The 20,301-nt window shown below is 46.8% G+C and overlaps 1 protein-coding gene across 3 annotated transcripts in view; it reads left to right on the top strand.

Annotated features, from left to right (window-relative positions):
* CTIF (cap binding complex dependent translation initiation factor) overlaps window positions 1-20,301 on the top strand; it is a 385,876-nt gene that overhangs the window by 67,811 nt on the left and 297,764 nt on the right. For all 3 annotated transcript variants that reach the window (XM_038743775.1, XM_038743777.1, XM_038743774.1), the window contains exon 2: window positions 8,985-9,179. In XM_038743775.1, the coding sequence (XP_038599703.1) occupies window positions 9,000-9,179 (180 nt within the window). In that variant the 5' untranslated portion in view covers window positions 8,985-8,999. The remainder of the gene's footprint in view (window positions 1-8,984; window positions 9,180-20,301) is intronic.

The raw sequence follows: 20,301 nt of genomic DNA, 5'->3' as shown, positions 1-20,301 counted from the left end.
CACCTTGTAGCCTCCCCAGCACTTGGAACAGTGCTTTGCACATAGTAGGCGCTTAATAAATGCCATCAGTATTATTACTGAATGAATGAATGACTTCTAGTCTTCTAGACTGTGAGCCCGTTGTTGGGTAGGGACCGTCTGTATATGTTGCCAACTTGTACTTCCCAAGTGCTTAGTACAGTGCTATGCACACAGTAAGCGCTCACTAAATACGATTGAATGAATGAAAGTCCTAGATAATATTGCATTCCCAGGCTCATCTCAGCAGTGAGAGGAATAGAATGTAAATTTGTTGTAGCCAGGGAATGTGTCTGCTTATTGTTATATTGTACACTCCCAGGCACTTAGTATGGTTCTCTGCATACAGTAAGCCCTCCATAAATAGGATTGAATAAATGAATTTGTGCAGTTATAGTCTGGCAAGAAGCTGGGCTTGTCATCTTTCCTGTGTACTTCTAGTCTTCCTAGAGAGTTTTTCATTTGCTTGTCCCAGTAGGACTGACAGACAGGCACAAACACATGCATACTCCCCCCACCCACTTTGAGACCTTATCTGGTAGAGACCACATGAGATGGGAGAGCTGATATTAGGAAGAATGTTTTATTTTCCGTGAACAAGAGAGTGTCTGATGCTCAGCTTGTGGGGGGAGGGAGAGCTGAGGCCTTCCTGTCATCCCCCTCTCTCTCCAGAAGCCAATAAGCACCTGCTTTCAGCATTCACTCCCCTGCCAGTGGATCAGTTGGCCTTGTGTGTTGAGAAGCAGTGTGAGTTTGATAGAATTAACCATCAACACCTGTCATTTTCTTCTCGCAGTCAACAAACAGGCCCCCTGCAGAGAGGATGGCCTGGAAGTGCAGCCGTGACCTACTGGATAGAGCATGAGTCTGGAAGTCAGAAGGACCTCAGTTCTAATCCCAGCCCTGTTATGTGCCTGCTGTTTGACTTTGGACAAGTGACTTCACTTCTCTTTTAATTCTGCCTCAATTACTGCCCCTATAAAATGGGGATTAAAACTGGGAGCCCCATGTGGGACAGGGGTTGTTTCCAACCTGATTGTCTATATGATAACAGTTATGGTACTTGTTAAGCACCTACTATGTTCTAAGCACTGGGATAGATACAAGTTAATCAGGTTGGACAGAGTCCTTGTCCAACATTGTGCTCACACCAGTAATCCCCATTTTTCACAGATGAGGTAACTGAGGCACAGAGAAGTTGTGTCTTGCCCGGGGTCACACAGCTGACAGGCAGTGGAGAGGGGATTAGAACCCATGACCCTCTGACTCCCAGACCTGCGATGTATCCACTAAACCATGCTGCTTCCTGTGTGCTGCTGGCACACAGTAAGCACTTAGCAAATACTGTTCAAAAAACCAGCAACCTTTGTTAGACTGGTAGGGGCCTGGCTGCCTGAATCCTGTGCCTGGGAAGAGTTTAGAACAGAAGATGGGATGACCAGAGAAAGAGACTCATCCTGAACATGGGGTAGCCAGCTTTCCAGGTGGTGGTTTGCTATGATAAAGGGAGAGCATTCTTCCCGTCCATGGCTAGTGGAATCTCTCCTCTGTAAGTTTAAATTTGCCTTTCAAATAAGTTCAGGAAGCTTACTAGCTCTCCAGATATCTCCTAACATACAATTTTCCTCAGAGTGGTAGTAATAATAATAATGATGGTATTTGTTAAGTGCTTACTATGTGCCAAGCACTGTTTTAAGCACTGGGGTAGTTGCGAGTTAATCAGGTTGTCGTATGTGGGACTCACAGTTTTAATCCCCATTTTACAGATGAGGTAACTGGGGCACAGAAGAGTTAACTGACTTTCCCAAAGTCACGCAGCAGACAAGTGGTAAGATCAATTGGTGGAATATGGATATAGGAAAAAAATAGGATGAATGAAATCAGCTCTTTTTGCATCTTTGTTGTTGTAGTTCAGTCAGTTCATTTAGTACAGTTCAGTGCAGAAGCAGCATGGGCAATTATGGTAAGTCTGGGGCTCCTGGGAGATGAAAGGGCTCCATTGATCTCTTCACCAGACAGTGTCTCCAGGTGAATGGGGACTTCGTCATTGTGGAGGTAGTAATGAGGAGCTGAGCGGATGTCTGTCCTCAATCTTTATTTACCGATAGTGTTTTGTTTCAGCCCTGGAAAGCATTGAGAGGAGTAAGACAGCACTTTATCTTCTCTGGGGTAATGGGTATTCTTGGAGTGCTACCAATGTACTAAGTGATGCACAAAACACAGGGTATATTCACATGAGGTTGCCACCTTTAAAGGATGGTCAATTTAAACCACCACACATTGGATGAGATCTACTTTTAATGTGTCATCCCGTGTGGGCGTGTCTATGTGACTAAGAACCCTGCAATACACATAGCAGTTTTCAGCTTTGGAGGCCATCCTGCCAGGTTTTATTTTGTTTTTTCTTTTAACGGTATTTGTTAAATGCTTACTAAGCCCCAGGCATTGTACTAAGGGGTAAATCCAAGCTAATCAGGTTGGAAACAGTCCTTGTCCCATATGGGGCTGACAGTCTTAATCCCCATTTTACAGTTGAGGAAACTGAGGTACAGTGAGGTGATTTATCCAAGGTCACACAAGCAGACAAGTGGCAGAGCTGGGATTAGAACCCGGGTCCTTCTGACTCTCAAGCCTATGCTCTGTCCACTAGGCCACAGTGGTGGAGCTATCTTTGGCCAGTAGCCAAGAGTTTCCCGTTCAGCTAGGCCATCTGGTGGGGCCTGTGGGGCAGAGAGGACTTTTGCTGCAGAAGAATGTTGGGGTGGAAGGGTTCCTTCTGGAGGAACAAGTGTCCTAGGAAAGTGAAACAGCACCTGGTCATCGGTGTACTTCCCCAAACCTTGGATGAGTGTTGGTTTCCAATTGTGTGTCACTGGGCAGATGTCTGGATTGTCTTTTAGGAGAGTCCAATGCTAAGCACCAGGTAGTAGCAGATAATGATACCAGTTGGGGTGTTAAGCACTAAGTATGTACCAAGCACTGTACCACCAATCTGGGGTGGATACAGTAAAATCAGATCAACCACAGTCCTTATCCACATGGGAAAGGGAGAATAGGTGGTATCTCCATTTTTATAGATGAGGTAACCAAGGCACAGTGAAGTTAAGGGACTTTTCCAAGATCGCACAGCAAGCAAATGGTGTAGCTGGGACTGAGCTCTTGCCACTAGGACACGGTGCTTCTCATTAATTATGGAAAGCTTCTTGGGGGAGATAGGATTTCAGGAGGGCATTGCAATAGTTTGTTCCAGAACGATGGACAGGTGGACACATAGGAGCATGGGCTTGGGAGTCAGAGGTTGTGGGTTCTAATTATGGATCCGCCACTTGTGAGCTGTGTGATTTTGGACAAATCACTTAACTTCTCTGTGCCTGTTACCTCAACTCTAAAATGGAGATTAAAACTGTGAGCCTCATGTGGGACAACCTGATTACCTTGAATCTACACCAGAGATTAGAACAATGTTTGGCACATAGTAAACGCTTAACAAATACCATCATTATTATTATGATTATGTGCATTTACCCTCCCCCCCCCCCCCCCCCCCCCGCCCCAGCTTGAGAACCCATCAGGTCTGTAAAAGCCACTTGAGACTGGAGAGCTGATATTCAGGAGAACGTTCTATTTTCCATGAACAGGCTTTGAAGAAGAAATGTTGTCTGACAGCCACCCTAGCTGCTAGGGGCTTCACCATTCTCAACTGATGATCAAACATTGGAATTTATTGAGTTCTGCTTATGTGCAGAGCACTGTACTCAGCACTTGGGAGAGTACACTACTACAGAATTAGCAGACATGTTCCCTTCCTGTAATGAGCTCACATGAAAGAATGTCAGGGAAGAGGAAGAAATGTACGGATAGAGTTGGCCCTTGGGCTACCTTGTCCTAAATGGGTCTCACAAGCTAAGGGGGAGGTAGTACAGATATTTAATTCCCATTTGACTGATGAGGAAACAGAGGTGCAGAGAAGTTAAGGGGCTTGCTCAAGGTCATGGAGCAGCCAAGTGGTGGACCCTAGTCCTGTGCTCTTTCCATTAGGCCACACTTCTTCCATCCCCATCATCAGCAGTCCACCCTGATCATTTTATCCCAGCCCTTGACTTCGTCTGTAGCCATAATATGGCCACTTCTGGGGCTGAACTGAGTGACATTTGCGTGCCCTCGGTCATGTAGAATGAGGAGAGAAGACTCTCAGCCCCAGGCCTGGCTGGGTGTAACTTGAATGAAAGCTGGTCTGGGGATCAGCATAGCCTAGCAGAAAGACCATGAGCCTGGGAAACAGAGGACCTGAGTTCTAATCCTGGTTCTGCCACTTGCCTGCTATGTGACCTTGGGCAAGTCACTTATCAGTGCCTCAGTTTCCTCAACTGCAAAATGGGGATTCAATACCTGTTCTCGCTCCTACTTAGACTGTGAATATATAGGACAGGGATTGTGTCTAACCTGGTAAACTTGTATCTACCCTAGCATTTAGAACAGGGCTTGTCACATAGTAAGATCTGAACAAATAACATAAAAGTCGGGGAGAAATGGGAGGCAGGGGAGGGGTAGGGGAAGCTTGGGGGAGGCTCCTCAGTGATCAGGTTTATTCATTTAATCATTTATTGAGCGCTTACTGAGCAGTGCACTGTACTAAGCACTTGGAAAGTACAATTCAGCAAAAGAGACAATCTTTATTGATTGGATAGTTATTGAAAACCCATGCTGCACTAAGTCCCATCAGGTAATCTTATTTATTGAGCGCTTACTTTGTGCAGATCACTGTACTAAGCACTTGGAAGAGTATAATATAACAATTAGACACATTCCCTGACCAAAATGAACTCACAGTCTTGATGGGGAAGTCCTATGCTACTCCCACCAAAGCCAAAGTCTGGTGCCCCTGGACCTGATACTGGGTTGACAGGAGAAACCAACATTGAAGCTGGGAGATAAGGCCAATCAATCATATGTATTGAACACTTATTGTGTGCAGAGCACTGTTCTAAGTGCTTGGGAGAGGACAGTGTAACAGAGTTGCTAGATACGTTCCTGGCCCATAACGAGCTTGTAAGTCTAGAGGACGAGCTTACAGCCTAGATGGCCGGGTGCAGAGCTGTATCTCTGCTGAGAAACAACTTGAGTGTAGACTCAGATTCAGCAGAGAGGCTGGATCCCCTGGGCTCAGGCAGGTCCAGAGCAACTAGAGGCCCAGGAGATAAGGTAGAGTGCACTGTTTCCTTACCCTCTGATGCGGGATGATCAGAATGTGTTAACCTGGCCAGAATTGGCCCTGGATATAGCGCTGCTCTCTGGAAAGAGGGTTATGATGAAGCCTGTAAAGAATGGATTAATTTGGGCCAGAAGGGAGAATACCAGGGGGAGGGCAGCTGATAAACCAGAACAAATAGCAAGGGGGAGGACAGCGCCAATGGATACATCCCTACTTCTCTGTCTGCTTGGGCCTGGAAAAATTGGTTTCTCTGTGGAAATGAAAGGGAGTGTATATTTTGGGAGAAGCAAATGAAGTTTCTCAGTTGTGCGTCATGGCCTGCATTCATCCCATGGAATTCATTGGGGAGGAGGTAGTCTCGCTAATGCCATGGCTAGACTTCAAGGGATGGCTAATTTTTTGGCCACTAATAATTAGTATGTGTCTTGGATGGGCTCCGACTGATGCTGCAGGCGAAGCATCTCCAGTGATTGTCTGAGAATTCTGGGGTGAATCTCTCTTCTCCACCCGCAAGCCCAGCTATCCTCTGTAAAGCGCTGTCTGCCCTCAGGGGCAGGGTGATGTTGGGACCAGGGTGGCTGGGAGATTCAGGCCTTGAACCAACACACCCCAGTGAGAAGTATGGCTTTTTCTAGGCGTCACAGGCTCTGGCCTTAAAGGGGAAGATAAAATGGATCATATCAGTCAGAGAGGGAGGTGGGAGAGAAGGGAGGGTAAAGAGAAGGGATAGAAATGGGGATGACTCAGCTTCTGACCCAAGACTATAAGCCTGAGGATGAAGCCCAGCCCTCCAAGCAGTCATAAATGTGTCAAACAGCTGGGGTGAGGGAGAGAGAGAAGAGATGGGGCAATTTTCTACTGAGGCTTCTCAGTCATTGATATTTATTGAATATTTACTATGTACTGAGCACTATATTAGGGGCTTAGGAGAGACCAATACAGTAGAGTTGGTAAAATACCATTTTTAAGTGAGTTTCTTTTTGGTTTATCAGGTAGCCGTGATTGGCTCTACCTGCCCCAAGCTTCCATATACAGTTATACATTTTTTCTTTGATGTTGAGAGATGGCTTTAAGATTTTTTTTTTTTTAACTTTCCCCCAACACCATATCATATAGTAGGCATGGCCTTCCTATGGCATTGCCAAGTAATATTCTCCTCAAAAACCTTCAGTGGTTGCCCATCCACCTCTGCATCGAACAGAAACTCCTCACAATTGCCTTTAATAATAATAATGGTATCTGTGAAGTGCTTACTGTGTGCCAGGCACTGTTCTAAGCACGGGGGTGGATAAAAGCAAATCAGGTTGGACACAGTCCCTGTCCCATGTGGGGCTCACAGTATCAATCCCCATTTACAGATGACGTAACTGAAGTGAAGTCACACAGCAGACAAGCGGCAGAGCTGGGCTTAGGATCCATGACCTTCTGACTCCCAGTCCCATGCTCTATCCACTATGCCATGATTTAAACCAGTCAGTCAGCTCTCCCCCTTCTACCTTACCTGACTCTGACTTCCTACTACAGTTCAGCCAGCACACTTCACTCCTCTAATGCCAATTTATTCACCCCACCTCAATATCACCCAACTCGCAGCTGACCTGTTGCCCACATCCTGCCTGTGTCCTGGAACTCCCTCCACGACTGTATACCACAGAGCGCCCCCCACCATCATTCATTCATTCATTCTGTCATTTATTGAGCGCTTACTGTGTGCAGAGCACTGCACTAAACGTTTGGGAAGTTCAAGTTGGCAACATATAGTCGGCAACAACCATCAGAGCCTTATTAAAACCACATCTCCACCAAAAGTTCTTCCCCAACCAATTCCTCTTTTCCCCTACTCCCTCTCCTTTTGGGATCATCCTTTTACTTGATATGCACCCCATTCTCTCCCCCTCAGCACTTAACATACATAGCTGAAAGTTATTTTAAGTCTGTCTCCCCCTCTAGACTCTAAACTCCTTTGGTCAGGGAACGTATCTACCAACTCTGAAGTATTGTACTCTCTCAAGTGCTTGGAACAGCGTTCTGCACACTGTAAGCACTCAGTAAGTGCTGTTGATTGATCAATCGATCCACTCCCTGTTAACAATCCCAGTCATTAAAGCACCAGGAGCTAGGCTGCTGGAAGGAGAGCCTTCACTGTTTGCAACAACAGGGGCCTTGTGGAGACTGGCCCAGGTTTTACATATGAAAGTGAAAGGCATCACTCCTCCTTTATCTGTTGCTGGTTCAGATTTCCTGCCAGACTAGAGCCAGGGCTGGCTTGACCCAGGTTCACCCACTGTGCTCTGCAGGAGAAGCTATCTGACAGAGTCCCTCACCACCAGGCTTCAGAACATTTCACCTGCAATGAGAAACCATGGTTTCCCAGCATTCTCTTGGGCACCTCTTATGTGGAAGGGTTTTGATCTGAGACTTTCCCTGGAAATGAAAGGGCTTTTGTGATAGAGGGGATGTGATGTATGTCGGGGCTTAAGTTGGACTGGGAGACTTGTACTTTTTGAAGATGAAAGCAAGTGAGGGTGGGGAACCTGGCAGTTAATATTAGCCCCATTCAGAATGAGCTGAAAAGCACCGATAATCCACATGCAGATTTGGCGTGAGCGCACAGTCGAGCCCTTCCATGTAGGGAGCAAGCGAGAGCTGAGATCTTGCCAATTTTGCTTTAGATCCCCAGGAAAGCCTCCCCCCAATCTCAGCCCCGACAGAGGAGCTGTAATTCTCAATGACTGCTGAAAGGACTGGGACAAATGTCTGAGTGGGTCACTTCAACCAATCATTTGATCAATTGTATATATTTATTTAGTGCTCTGTGTGCAGAGCACTGTATTAAGCACTCGGAAGAGTACAATATAATAGACTTGGTGGATGTGTTCCCTGCCCACAGCGAGCTTACATTCATAGACTTGGTTCCACAGTTGGTTCCTGATAATTGGAAAGCATAACTGGAATATCAGATTTGGGGCCCAAAGAACATCTTTTCCAGTTAATCAGAATAGGGTAGGAAGATTTTGAATTAATCTGAGTTACTTTTTTTAAGGTCTTGGATTTTCTTCAACATTGATAGGAATCTCCTCTGTTTTTATTTTTTTGTTTTGATGGTATTTGTTACGCGCCTATACTATATACTAAGCACTATACTAAGCTCTGTACTCTGGCACCTTCCTTCCCGCTAGAAAGCATGGCCTAGTGGATAGAGTACAGGCCTGGCAATCATAAGGATCTAGGTTCTAATCCCAGCTCTGCCACTTGTCTACTGTGTGACTTAGGGCAAGTCATTTCACTTTTCTGGGCCTCAGTTCTCCCTCTCTAGACTGTAAGCTCCTTGTGGACAGGGAATGTGTCTGTTATGTTGTTGTGTTGTACTCTCCCAAGCGCTTAGTATAGTGCTCTGTGCATAGTAAGTGCTCAATAAATCCAAGTTATTGATTGATTACATCATCTGTAAAATGTGGATTAAGACTATGAGCCCCATGTAGGACACCTTGATTGACTTGCATCTACCACAGTGCCTGGCCATATTAGTGCTTAATGGATACCACTAAAAAAAAAAAGAAAGCTGCAAGAGCCTGGATCTTGTAAGCTTCTTCCCAATTTTCAACTTTCGGCATCCGTTCCATCTGGACTGTTGAATGGATGTTGGGTGGGACCTCAGCATTTCCCCAGTACCGGGCTAATCTCTGTCTCTTTATTGCTCGGCAGGAGTTTCACACCTGGCTCTCTCTGCTCTCTCCATCCCCGTTCTCTGTAGGCTCCCAACCTGGAGATGGAAAACTCATCGGCGGCATCAGCCTCCTCCGAGGCAGGGAGCAGCCGTTCACAGGAGATCGAAGAGCTGGAGCGGTTTATCGACAGTTATGTGCTGGAGTACCAAGTGCAGGGGCTGCTGACAGACAAGACGGAAGGGGATGGTGAGAGTGAGAAGACACAGTCCAACATCTCCCAGGTCAGCTGAGTGAAGGGGCGGGCTGCGGGGGAGATAGAGCGGGAAGGAGACAACCTGACGGAGAGTGGCCCTCCTCAGACTTCGTCAGCCTGGGTGTTTAGACCCATTATTGTGCACATCGTAGTTATCACTGATCATCTTGACTCTGGTTCAAGGGACACGGTGCTCCTCCAGAGGGGAAGATTCCTCTCCGCCTCACTTCCGTCTTGGGTTCTCCGCTCATACCCGAGTAATGCCTGGTTAATGTCGAAGGTCATTCTCTGCAGCCCACTGGCTACATCAAATTCCTACTTGAATTCATCTTCATCATCATTATTATTATTATCATCATAAATCCACATCATTATTAATCCACATTTTACAGATGATTAATCAATCATTTACTGAGTACTTACTGAGTGCAGAGCACTATACTAAGTGCTTAGGAGAGTTCAACCCAACAGTAATAATAGCAATAACCATCATCATCCTTATGGAATATATTAAGGATTTACTATGTGCCAGGTGCTGGGGTTGATAGATTAACAACACACACATTGGATGGTCCCTGCCCTTTCAGGGGTTCACAAACTAAGACGGGTCTGCAACCTCCTCATGTGGAGAATGCAACTTTTTCAACTTTTGCAAAGTTGTGGGTCACCTGGGAGGTGGCACTTCTTGCCTCCTGCCAGGGGCAGTTCACAGCAAGTCACGGAGCCTGGGGCAGAGGCTCTTCCTGCCCCCAGAGACTGCTCTCCGCAGCAGTGCCAGAACACAGCTAGACGTGGGGGTCCGTTTGTGCCACCTGCCCCTGCACTGCCCTATCCGGGGTGCAGCTAACTGTGCTGCTGTCTTCGTGTGCAGTGCCCAGTGCTCATGGAGAGATTGATTGAGCATTTCCTTTCCCTGCTAACCTTGGCCGGTTGACCATGGCTCCACTGCGGCTTGCATGGACACTCAGCTCCAGCTTGCCCTCCTTACATAATAATGGGGGCCCATCTTGCCTAAAGCTGCTAGGGAGTGGAGTCGTCACCACCTTCACTCTCCCCTCAGCCCCGTTTCAGCTTAAAGGTCCAGATGGGCTAGCCACTTCTGGCCCAGAAAGCTCTGAGAAAGACACAACAGGCCACCGGCCCCAGCCGCCCAGTTGTACTTGTGGACTGGAGGGACCTGGTAGCTGGAAGGAGCTAAATTAAACTGGTGGGGAAGGGTGGGTGGGACAAACTCTCCTCCCTGGCTGGGGGAGGAGAAGGGTCTCTCTAGTGAGTCACTTGTGGTCAGTAGCAGATTGGATTAGATTTGGTTGCCAGACAGGAGTCCTTCCTGACAAGGGTGAGAAACGGTCAATAAACAAAAGAGTGAGTGTGAATGGGTGGTGAGGGGCAGAGGTGGAGAGACTCTGTGGATTTGAGATGGAGAGAGGAGCAGTATGGCATAATTACATCACAGCGCTTGGCACATAGTAAGCGCTTAACAAATGCCATAATTATCATTATGTTATGTGGGGTGGATGGGGAGCTCATAAAATTGAATAGCCCAGGGGCTCATGAGAGAAGTAACATGTGTCCTGGTATGGGACAGTCCTGAGGCAGAGAAGCAGCGTGGCTCAGTGGAAAGAGCACGGGCTTTGGAGTCAGAGGTCATGGGTTCAAATCCCAGCTCTGCCAATTGTCAGCTATGTGACTTTGGGCAAGTCACTTAACTTCTCTGGGCCTCAGTTACCTCATCTGTAAAATGGGGATTAAGACTGTGAGCCCCCCGTGGGGCCACCTGATCACCTTGTAACCTCCCCAGTGCTTAGAACAGTGCTTTGCACATAGTAAGCACTTAATAAATGCCATCATTATTATCTTCTAGACTGTGAGCCCGCTGTTGGGTAGGGACCGTCTCTATGTGATGCCAACTTTTACTTCCCAAGTGCTTAGTACAGTGCTGTGCACACAGTAAGTGCTCAATAAATACGATTGAATGAATGAATCAAGTAAGGTGGGAAGTTTTCAGAAATGGGGAGTCTTGCTGACTCCTGGGGTATAAGGGAGGCTCACTTGGCATCTGAGTTAACAACAACAATAATAATTTTGTATTTGTTAAGCGCTTACTATATGCCAGGTACTGTAGTAAGTGCTGGGGTAGATACAAGTTTATTAGGTTGGACACAGTCCCTGTCCCATGTAGGGCTCTCAATCTCAATCCCCATATTACAGATGAGTTTACTGAGGCATAGAGAATTGAAGTGACTTGTCCAAGGTCTCACAGCAGACAAGTGGCAGAGCCGGGATTAGAACCCATGACTTTCCGACTCCCAGGCCCATGCTCTATCCTGCTGCTTCTCTTGAGGTAGGGCCTCAAGACCCCGGTCCTACCCACACTGCCTTCTGCGGTGGGAAAGGCAGCATGGTCTGGGGCAGGTGGGCAAGAAGGGCCCTGCTCCCAATCACGCTGCAACATCTAGCTCCTGGGAGAACCTGCTGTAATACAGCATGTCATGTCATGTCATACGGCATGATTTACTCCCTCTACTTGCTGCCCCATTGAATTCAAGCCCTCTTTTGGGGACCAAGGGAAAGCGCTTAGAACAGTGCTTTGCACATAGTAAGTGCTTAATAAATGCCATTATTAGTATTATTATTATTAAAACTGGAAGCAGGAGAGTTTGAGACCAGCAGCCCAGTCTCTTGCCTTTTGGGCCCTTAGGTTCCTGTGTGATCCTTTCATTAGCCTAGTCACCATCATTTCTCTCTGGCTGGTGCAGGATCAGAAAACCCCCTGAGCAGTGGGTGCTGGGAATGATGCTCAGTTATGCCAGCCTGCCTCGACAGAATTATTATATCTGTGCGGGCAGAGGAAAAACCATGAAAGGAAAGACTGAATGTCATTAAATCATCCAGGGTGAATTAAGACTCTTCCCTTTTCCCCTTTCCTGGATTCCCTTGCAGTGAGATGTAGTCCTTAAAAGCATTTGGCAGAATCCAAATTATTTTCCTTTTCCTGGAGTTTGAGGGTGGTGGCTCAGGGGCCTGGCCTGGCCCAGCCCCAGGCTTGGACCAACTGTTGCAGAACAGTTCAAGTTACAGATCATTTCTGAACCAGCCCTGTTCAGAAATGCCTTTCTGAGGAAGGAGGGGCCGGCACCAGCTGTGTTCCTCCTCCTCCCCATTCCCAACTCTGTCTCTGTGCCAGATGGATAGGGGTGCAGGACCAGAACAACTTCTATGGGGGTGACCAGGCCCTGGCGGTTGGTTGTGGGGGTGGGGGTGGTTAAGGAGCTCCTTAGGGACTACCTTGCTCCACTAATCCACATGTGACCTGCAAAGTTGTGGAGTCAGACAGTTCAGCATGTGCAGGACCCCTGGAACTAATGTTTGGGAGCTCAAGCCAGCACGCAGTCCTGCTCTTTAACAGTAATAATAATAACAATAATATTGAGTATAGCATATATTGTTAAACCTCTCTCATCTCTAATTAATCCCAGAAGTGACTCAGCACTGCCGGAATAAGGAGCCCAAAAGGACTTGCCCAGGCCCATCAGTCAGTGGTATTTATTGAGCATTTACTGTGTACAGAGCACTCTGCTAAGCCCCTGAGAGAATACAGTAGGCACAGTCCCTGCCCTCAGGGATTTTACAATCTAGCAAAGAGACAGACACCAATATAAATTACAGGCAGAAGGGTATAAAGGTACATATGTAAGTGTGATGGGAATAAGGGTGGAGTGAGCACCTAAAGTGCTTAGGGGGTAAGGATTAAAGAGCAAAGGTGATGCAGAAGGGAAGAAGAATAAGGAGGGGAGATGAGATGTTAGGGAAGGCTTCCTGGAGGAGATGGGATTTTGAGATAGGCTTTGAAGATGAGGAGAACTGTGGTCTGCTGGATGTAAAGGGAGAGGAGTTCCAGGAGGGAAGGCATGACCACAGTGAGTGGGTTGGTGTTTTACAGGAGGGAGATCTGTGGGCTGGGCTGAAGTTGGAGAGGAGCAAGGATAGTTGTGGGGAGAGAGTTGATTGCATAATTGACGATCAAGTATCAAGAACTGTCTCTACCCAGAACCATGTCTGAGGCAGCTACCGTGAACTCCCTTCTCCCATTCCCAGAGAGTCCAGGTCCCAATTTACATTGCTTTTCCATAATCTGAATATTAATACTTGGTGAGGGGAGGAGGAGGGTTCCTCTGCTAATTTGAATTGATGGATTATGGCTGTCATACCCCCAGAACTCTGGTCACAAGGGCCAGTTCTGATTGCTCAGCTGTGCTGGTCCTCCCTGTCCTTCAAGGTTACCCTAAGCCTGGTGACATTTTCCAGGAAATTCCAGGAAGGGTGAGTGGAGGCATAGAATGGTGATCAAGGTACAGGGAGGCAGCGGAAGGCAAAAACCCTGGGCTTGGCCAGATTGGATTTTCCCAATGGCAAGAGTTCATGGTTACTGAAGGACCTGGAAAGAGTTAGCAGTTCAGTTGAACTCCAAAGGAGGAGCGGGATCATCTCAGCCCCACCTTCACTCTATAGGAGACGTCTGAGGAAGGGACAGCCTCAGAGGCAGCTGCATTTCTGAGTAGCAATGCCGTGTGAGGCCACTTGGAGGAAAAACAGATGGAAAGTTTCTGTGAGCCTCTTGGCTTCCAGGGGAGGAAAGAAAGAGAGAGGCCAACTGTCTGGCACTTAAGGGAAAGAAAGGAAGCCAAACCTGTAAAAGAACTCAAAAGCAGAGGAAGTCAGACAGCTGTAATCAAGGGCAATGACACTTATGAGACTAAAGGGGGAAGTTTTGCTTTCTTTAAAAAAATTTAATTTTTGAAATAGTTTTAGAAGGCTTAGAGAGATATTAATACTTTAAGACCCCGGCAATTCTTCTCATAATTGGGACTGGAAAAAAAGGACATCAGCTTGGCATAGTGGAAAGAGCATGGGCCCGGGAGTCAGAGGATATGGGTTCCAAATCCAGCTTTTCCACCTGCCTTCTGTGTGACCTTGGGCAAGTTGCCTAATTTATCTGTGCCTCAGTTTTCTCAACTGTAAAATGGAGATTCATTACCTGTTCTCCTCTCTGCTATATGGGGACAGGGACTTTTTTTGACTTGATTGTTATATCTACCCAAGCTCTTAGAAAAGTGTTTGACACATAGAAATGCTTAACAAATATAATAAAATAAACCACAAAAAAGGTGCTATGTCTTAGTGTCACAGAATGAGCTCCCATGAGGAGGTGGGAAAACAACCAGGAAAGAACTATGACATCGGGACAATTTAGTTGTGATGGGAGAAGGAGGAAGTTGAACAAGTCTGAGTCTTGCCTCTAGCTCAGTGCAGCTGAGTCACCCAAGTATCATAACTCTACGAGTGATTCTGATTTATAGGACTATTAGTAAAATCCTGGGATTATGTAGGGCCTTTCTTCCAGAAATCTCAAAGCAGTTTCATACTTACAGTCTTATACTGTCCTCAATATTTCTGGGAGGCATGGACGATTAGCAGCATTACCCTCATTTTACAGAAAGGGAGGCAACAGACTACAGTTCTGAGAGGATTTTTTTTATGGTATTTCTTAAACACTACTATGTGCTAGACACTCTACTAAGCACTGGGGAAGATACAAGTTAATCAAGAAGACAAAATCCCTATCCCACATATAGGACTTACAATCTTAACCTTCATTTTGCAGATGAGCTTGACACACAGTAAGCGCTTAACAAATACCGTAATCATTATTATTACAGTATGCAAAGTGCTGGGAAAAATACAGAGGTGAGAATTGGACACAGTCCCTGGCTCCCACTGACAATCTAAGAACAAAAGGGGGAGAGGGGGCCTAGCAGTACATGCATACAGAAAGATGAAACCATCAGAACAATATAAAAGGCAAGGACAATGATAAATACTGTGTGGGAGCATTAGGGTGCTGTAGCTAGTGGCGATGAGTTTCAGGCTTCCTGAGGCACAACAGTTACAGTCAAGGCCTGTCCACCATTCTCATTCTCTCAGGTCTCATACTGCCAGTGTTTCTGAGCTGGAGGTGGGGCTGAGGTGGATGATGTAGATGTAGAACCTGTATCCAAGCTGATATGTTTATTTCTTCCAGCTCGGGCTAAATTGGAACCACCATGATTTAAGTTTGTTGTGGACAGGGAATGTGTCTTTTATTGCTGTATTCTACTCTCCCGAGCGCTCTGTTCACAGTAAGCTCTCAAATACGCTTGACTGACTGGGGAGTGATGGCAGGTGGACTTTTGTTTGTTTTGTTCATTTTTATGGTATTTTTGTTAATCAAGCTCAATTCTAAGCGCTGGGGTAGATACCAGTTTCTCAGGTTGGTAACAATCCCTGTCCCCCATGGGGCTCACAGTCTGTGGGCGGGAGTAGGATTGAACCCCTGTTTTACAGTTGAGGAAACTGAGGCACACAAGTTCTGTGGGAGGGAGTAGGATTGAACCCCTATTTTACAGTTGAGGAAACTGAGGCACACAGAAGTTAAGTGACTTGCCCAAGGTCTCATAGCAAGCAGTTAGCAGAGTCAGGTTTAGAACCTAGGTCCTCTGACTCACAGGCTCATGCTCTTTCCAGTGCGCTATGCTGCTTGTGCAGTGGTATGTTTCTGAAGTCACCCTGTTTGGTCTTCCTTTTGGGCAAGAACCAGTCTATCTACTACAGCACAGTCCTCTTGGAGCAAGTCTTCTTTATGATGTATAGAGAGCCCTTCACCCCAATATCGGCCAGACCTTAGCCCACCCCATCTTTAGAGCTTTTTTGAAATCCCCCCTTCTCCAGCTAATCAGCATGCAAAATGTTATCTCTTCAGCTGCCTCTTACACATGTGCATGTATTTTTTATGGTATTTCAGTGCATACTGTGTGCCAGACACTGTACTAAGCGTCGGGGTAGATACAAGGTAATCAGGTTGGACACAGTCCAGGTCCCACATGGGGATCAGGTCTTAGTCCCATTTTACAGATGAGATAAATGAGGCACAGAGATGTTAAGTGAGTTGCCCAAGGTCACACAGTAGACAAGTGGCAGAGCTGGGATTAGAACCCAGTCTTTCTGACTCCACTAGGCCATGCTGTCCATCCTCTGGGTATCCATATAAGTTCAAGTGAATATTGCATTTTATTTATTCTAATTTCTAATTGCAGAAAAGAACAAAGAGGAGTAGAAAGAACTGAGATCAGTGCAGTAGGCAAGGGCAGAGTGAGACAGAGTCCTGGAGGTGAAGATTTGAAGTTATTGTGGATTGTGCAGGGAGAACCAGAGAAGGAAGTTGATGAAAAGAAATGCCGCAAGGCTTGAAGGCAGAAGAGAAAGGTAGTTTTGGTAGCAGTTCTCAGGGAAGAGTAGGTTCATTTAGTGCAGCAGAAAGACAGTTCAGTTAGGGCACAAACTGGAGTTTTGCTGTGGGAGTGGGGAGGAGAAGAATAAGAGCATAGGCCTGGTAGTCTGAGGACCTGAGTGCTAATCCTGACTGCCACTTGTCTGCTGTGTGACTAGGATAGTCACTTAACTTCTCTGTGCCTCAGTTCCCTTATCTGCAAAATAGGTATTCACTTCCTGTTCTCCCTCCTACTTAGGCTGTTAGCTCCATGTGGGACCTAATTATTGTGTATCTACCCCATTGACTCATAGTAAACACTTAGCAAATATCACAATTATTATCATCTGCTCATTAAAGGGTTCTGTTGCAGTTTCACATCCTATTGTGGTATGGAATTCTCCAATTTCCAACCCCATTCCCTCCTGAGAGCCAAAATTCCTACATCCTGTTTCTCTCCATTCTTGTCACTGCATGAGTTTCAAAGGTTAAGGCTTTCTTCCTGGGTCTTGACAGTTCAAACCACAACATGTTTCCCTCCCATAACTTTGACATAAATGTTCATACTTGTCTATGTGTAGCCTACTTCTTTATGGTAAAAGGTAATGCGGAACAGCCTTTATAATCTACTTAATGGAGGGGATTATTGATGGTATGGGAAATTCTCTCTTTGTCAGTCTCTCTCTCTCTCTCTCTCTCTCTCTCTCTCTCTCTCTCTCTCTCTCTCTCTCTCTCTCTTCTCCAGGCTCAATTAATAGTAATGGTATTTGTTAAGCACTTACTATGTTCCAAGCACTGTAATAAGCAATGGGGAAGATACAAGATAGTCCCTGTCCCACACAGGGCTCACAATTTTAGTAGGAGGGAGAACAGGCATTGAATCCCCATTTTACAGATGAGGGAATTCAGGTAGAGAAGTGAAGTAACTTCCTTCAAGTAATCAGAAGGGCATATTTACCAAGGAAGGACCCAGTTCAGAGAGCCACCATCAATCCATACTGGATTATTCATTCATTCATTCAATCGTATTTATTGAGTGCTTACTGTGTGCAGAGCACTGTACTAAGTGCTTGGGAAGTACAAGTTGGTAAAATGTAGAGACGCTCCCTACCCAACAGTGGGCTCACAGTCTAGAAGGGGGAGACAGACAACAAAACAACACATATTAACAAAATAAAATAAATAGAACAGTAAATACGTACAAGTAAAATAAATAGAGTAATAAATCTGTACAAAAATATCTACAGGTGCTGTGGGGAGGGGAAGGAGGTATGGTGGGGGGGATGGGGAGGAGGAGAGGAAAAAGGGGGCTTAGTCTGGGAAGGCCTCCTGGAGGAGGTGAGCTCTCAGGAGGGCTTTGAAGGGAGGAAGAGAGCTAGCTTGGCGGATATGCAGAGGGAGGGCATTCCAGGCCAAGGGGAGGATGTGGGCCGGGGGTCAACGGCGGGACGGGTGAGAACAAGGCACAGTGAGGAGGTGAGCGGAGGGTGCGGGCTGGGCTGGAGAAGGAAAGAAGGGAGGTGAGGTAGGAGGGGGCGAGGTGATGGAGAGCCTTGAAGCTGAGAGGGAGGCGTTTTTGCCTGATGCGTAGGTTGATTGGTAGCCACTGGATATTTTTGAGGAGGGGAGTAAAATGCCCAGAGCGTTTCTGCACAAAGATGATATGGGCAGCAGCGTGAAGTATAGATTGAAGTGGGGAGAGACAGGAGGATGGGAGATCAGAGAGGAGGCTGATGCAGTAATCCAGTCGGGATAGGATGAGAGATTGAACCAGCACGGTAGCGGTTTGGATGGAGAGGAAAGGGCGGATCTTGGAGATGTTGCGGAGGTGAGACCGGCAGGTTTTGGTGACGGATTGGATGTGAGGGGTGAACGAGAGAGCAGAGTCGAGGATGACACCAAGGTTGTGGGCTTGTGAGACGGGAAGGATGGCAGTGCTGTCAACAGTGATGGGAAAGTCAGGGAGAGGGCAGGGTTTGGGAGGGAAGATAAGGATTATATATGCATACTGTGATGTGTTTACTCAATCCACCCACAGGTTGGTAGATCCTCAGGTCTCTACAGCAGGGTGAGCATGGCAGCCCCCTCCATACCACCAACACAACCCTTTCACCTTAGAGCCAGAGTAAAAGAGCATAGACTAGTGAAAAGAGCGTAAAAATGAGAATCACGACATCTGGGATCTAATCCCAGTTCCGTTGCTTACCTGCTGGGTGATGACCCTGGGCAAGTCATTCAGTCGCTCCCTGCCTCAGCTTCCTCATCTGCAAAATGGAAACTAAATACCTATTCTTTCTCCCCACCATACTACAGTCCCAAGTGGAGTAGGGTCTGTGTCTCATCTGATTCAGCCCCAGACCAGAATACTAGTCCTACAGAGCTTGGGGAAATCGATTTTGGGGGAGGAGTCTGGAGAGGAAGGGCATGTGAATGGTGGGTGTTGTCACCCCCTCTAGACACTAACCTCATTATGGACAGGGGATCTGTCTGCTAATTCTGTTGTAGTGTACTCTCCCAAGCACTTAGTACAGTGCTCTGCACATAGTAAGTGCTAAATAAATACCATGATTGGTTGTTCAGTATAAGGGAGTGCCCAGGGTCACAGAGAGGGGTGGCAGAAGTGGGGAGGGTGTAAAATACGTCCCTAATTCACAATGCAGAGGGCCTCGATCTCATCTGAATCACCCACATCCTGCCTCGAATGTTCTCCCTCCTCTAATCCTCCCCAACTTCAAAACCTCATTGAAGGCACATATCCTCCAGGAGGACTTCCTTGGCAGTAAGAAATACATCTTCCACTAGGTCATGGGCACTGACGCCACTGATTGAGAGACGTTATCCACTAAGACAACTGAGATTGAAGAGACAATCAACTAAGAAGGAGCACCCTCACCCTCCTCACCCTCGGCTTCAAGGCTGTCCATCACCTCTCCCCCTCCTACCTCACCTCCCTTCTCTCCTTCTACAGCTCAGCCCGCACCTCCGCTCCTCTGCTGCTAATCTCCTCACCGTGCCTCGTTCTCGCCTGTCCCCCACATCGACCCCCGGCCCACGTCATCCCCCGGGCCTGGAATGCCCTCCCTCTGCCCATCCGCCAAGCTAGCTCTCTTCCTCCCTTCAAGGCCCTACTGAGAGCTCACCTCCTCCAGGAGGCCTTCCCAGACTGAGCCCCTTCCTTCCTCTCCCCCTTGTCCCCCTCTCCATCCCCCCATCTTACCTCCTTCCTTCCCCAACAGCACCTGTATATATGTTTGTACATATGTATTACTCTATTTATTTTACTTGTACATATCTATTCTATTTTATTTTGTTAGTATGTTTGGTTTTGTTCTCTGTCTCCCCCTTTTAGACTATGAGCCCACTGTTGGGTAGGGACTGTCTCTATATCTTGCCAACTTGTACTTCCCAAGCGCTTAGTACAGTGCTCTGCACACAGTAAGCGCTCAATAAATACGATTGATTGATTGAGCATGGCCTAAACATTTGGGAGAATGCAGTACAACAATATAGCAGGCACCTTCCCTGCCCACAACGATTTTACAATCTAGAGCATGCCCGCTATGTTGGCAGTCTAATGGTGTTCCAGGAACCATATTACTTGTGATCCTACCTTACAATTTAATAGTGAATTCACTACGTTCAAGTTTGGACTTTGGCTTTGATTCCTACTTATTTTCCCGTGTTCTAGTTCAAGAGAAGGAGTGATATAGTCTTGTTTTGTACACAAGGCCATGGGGCCATTTTTGGGGTGCCATGATTGTGGGTTTCGAGTCCCCACATTTCCCTGCTCACCGAGCCATACACCTAACTACTTCAAGGGGGAGAGGAATGCAGTGTTGGGAGC

This window comes from Tachyglossus aculeatus, chromosome 3 (assembly GCF_015852505.1).
Source record: "Tachyglossus aculeatus isolate mTacAcu1 chromosome 3, mTacAcu1.pri, whole genome shotgun sequence".
Lineage (NCBI taxonomy): Eukaryota > Metazoa > Chordata > Mammalia > Monotremata > Tachyglossidae > Tachyglossus > Tachyglossus aculeatus.
This window is presented reverse-complemented; position numbering and strand designations above follow the sequence as displayed.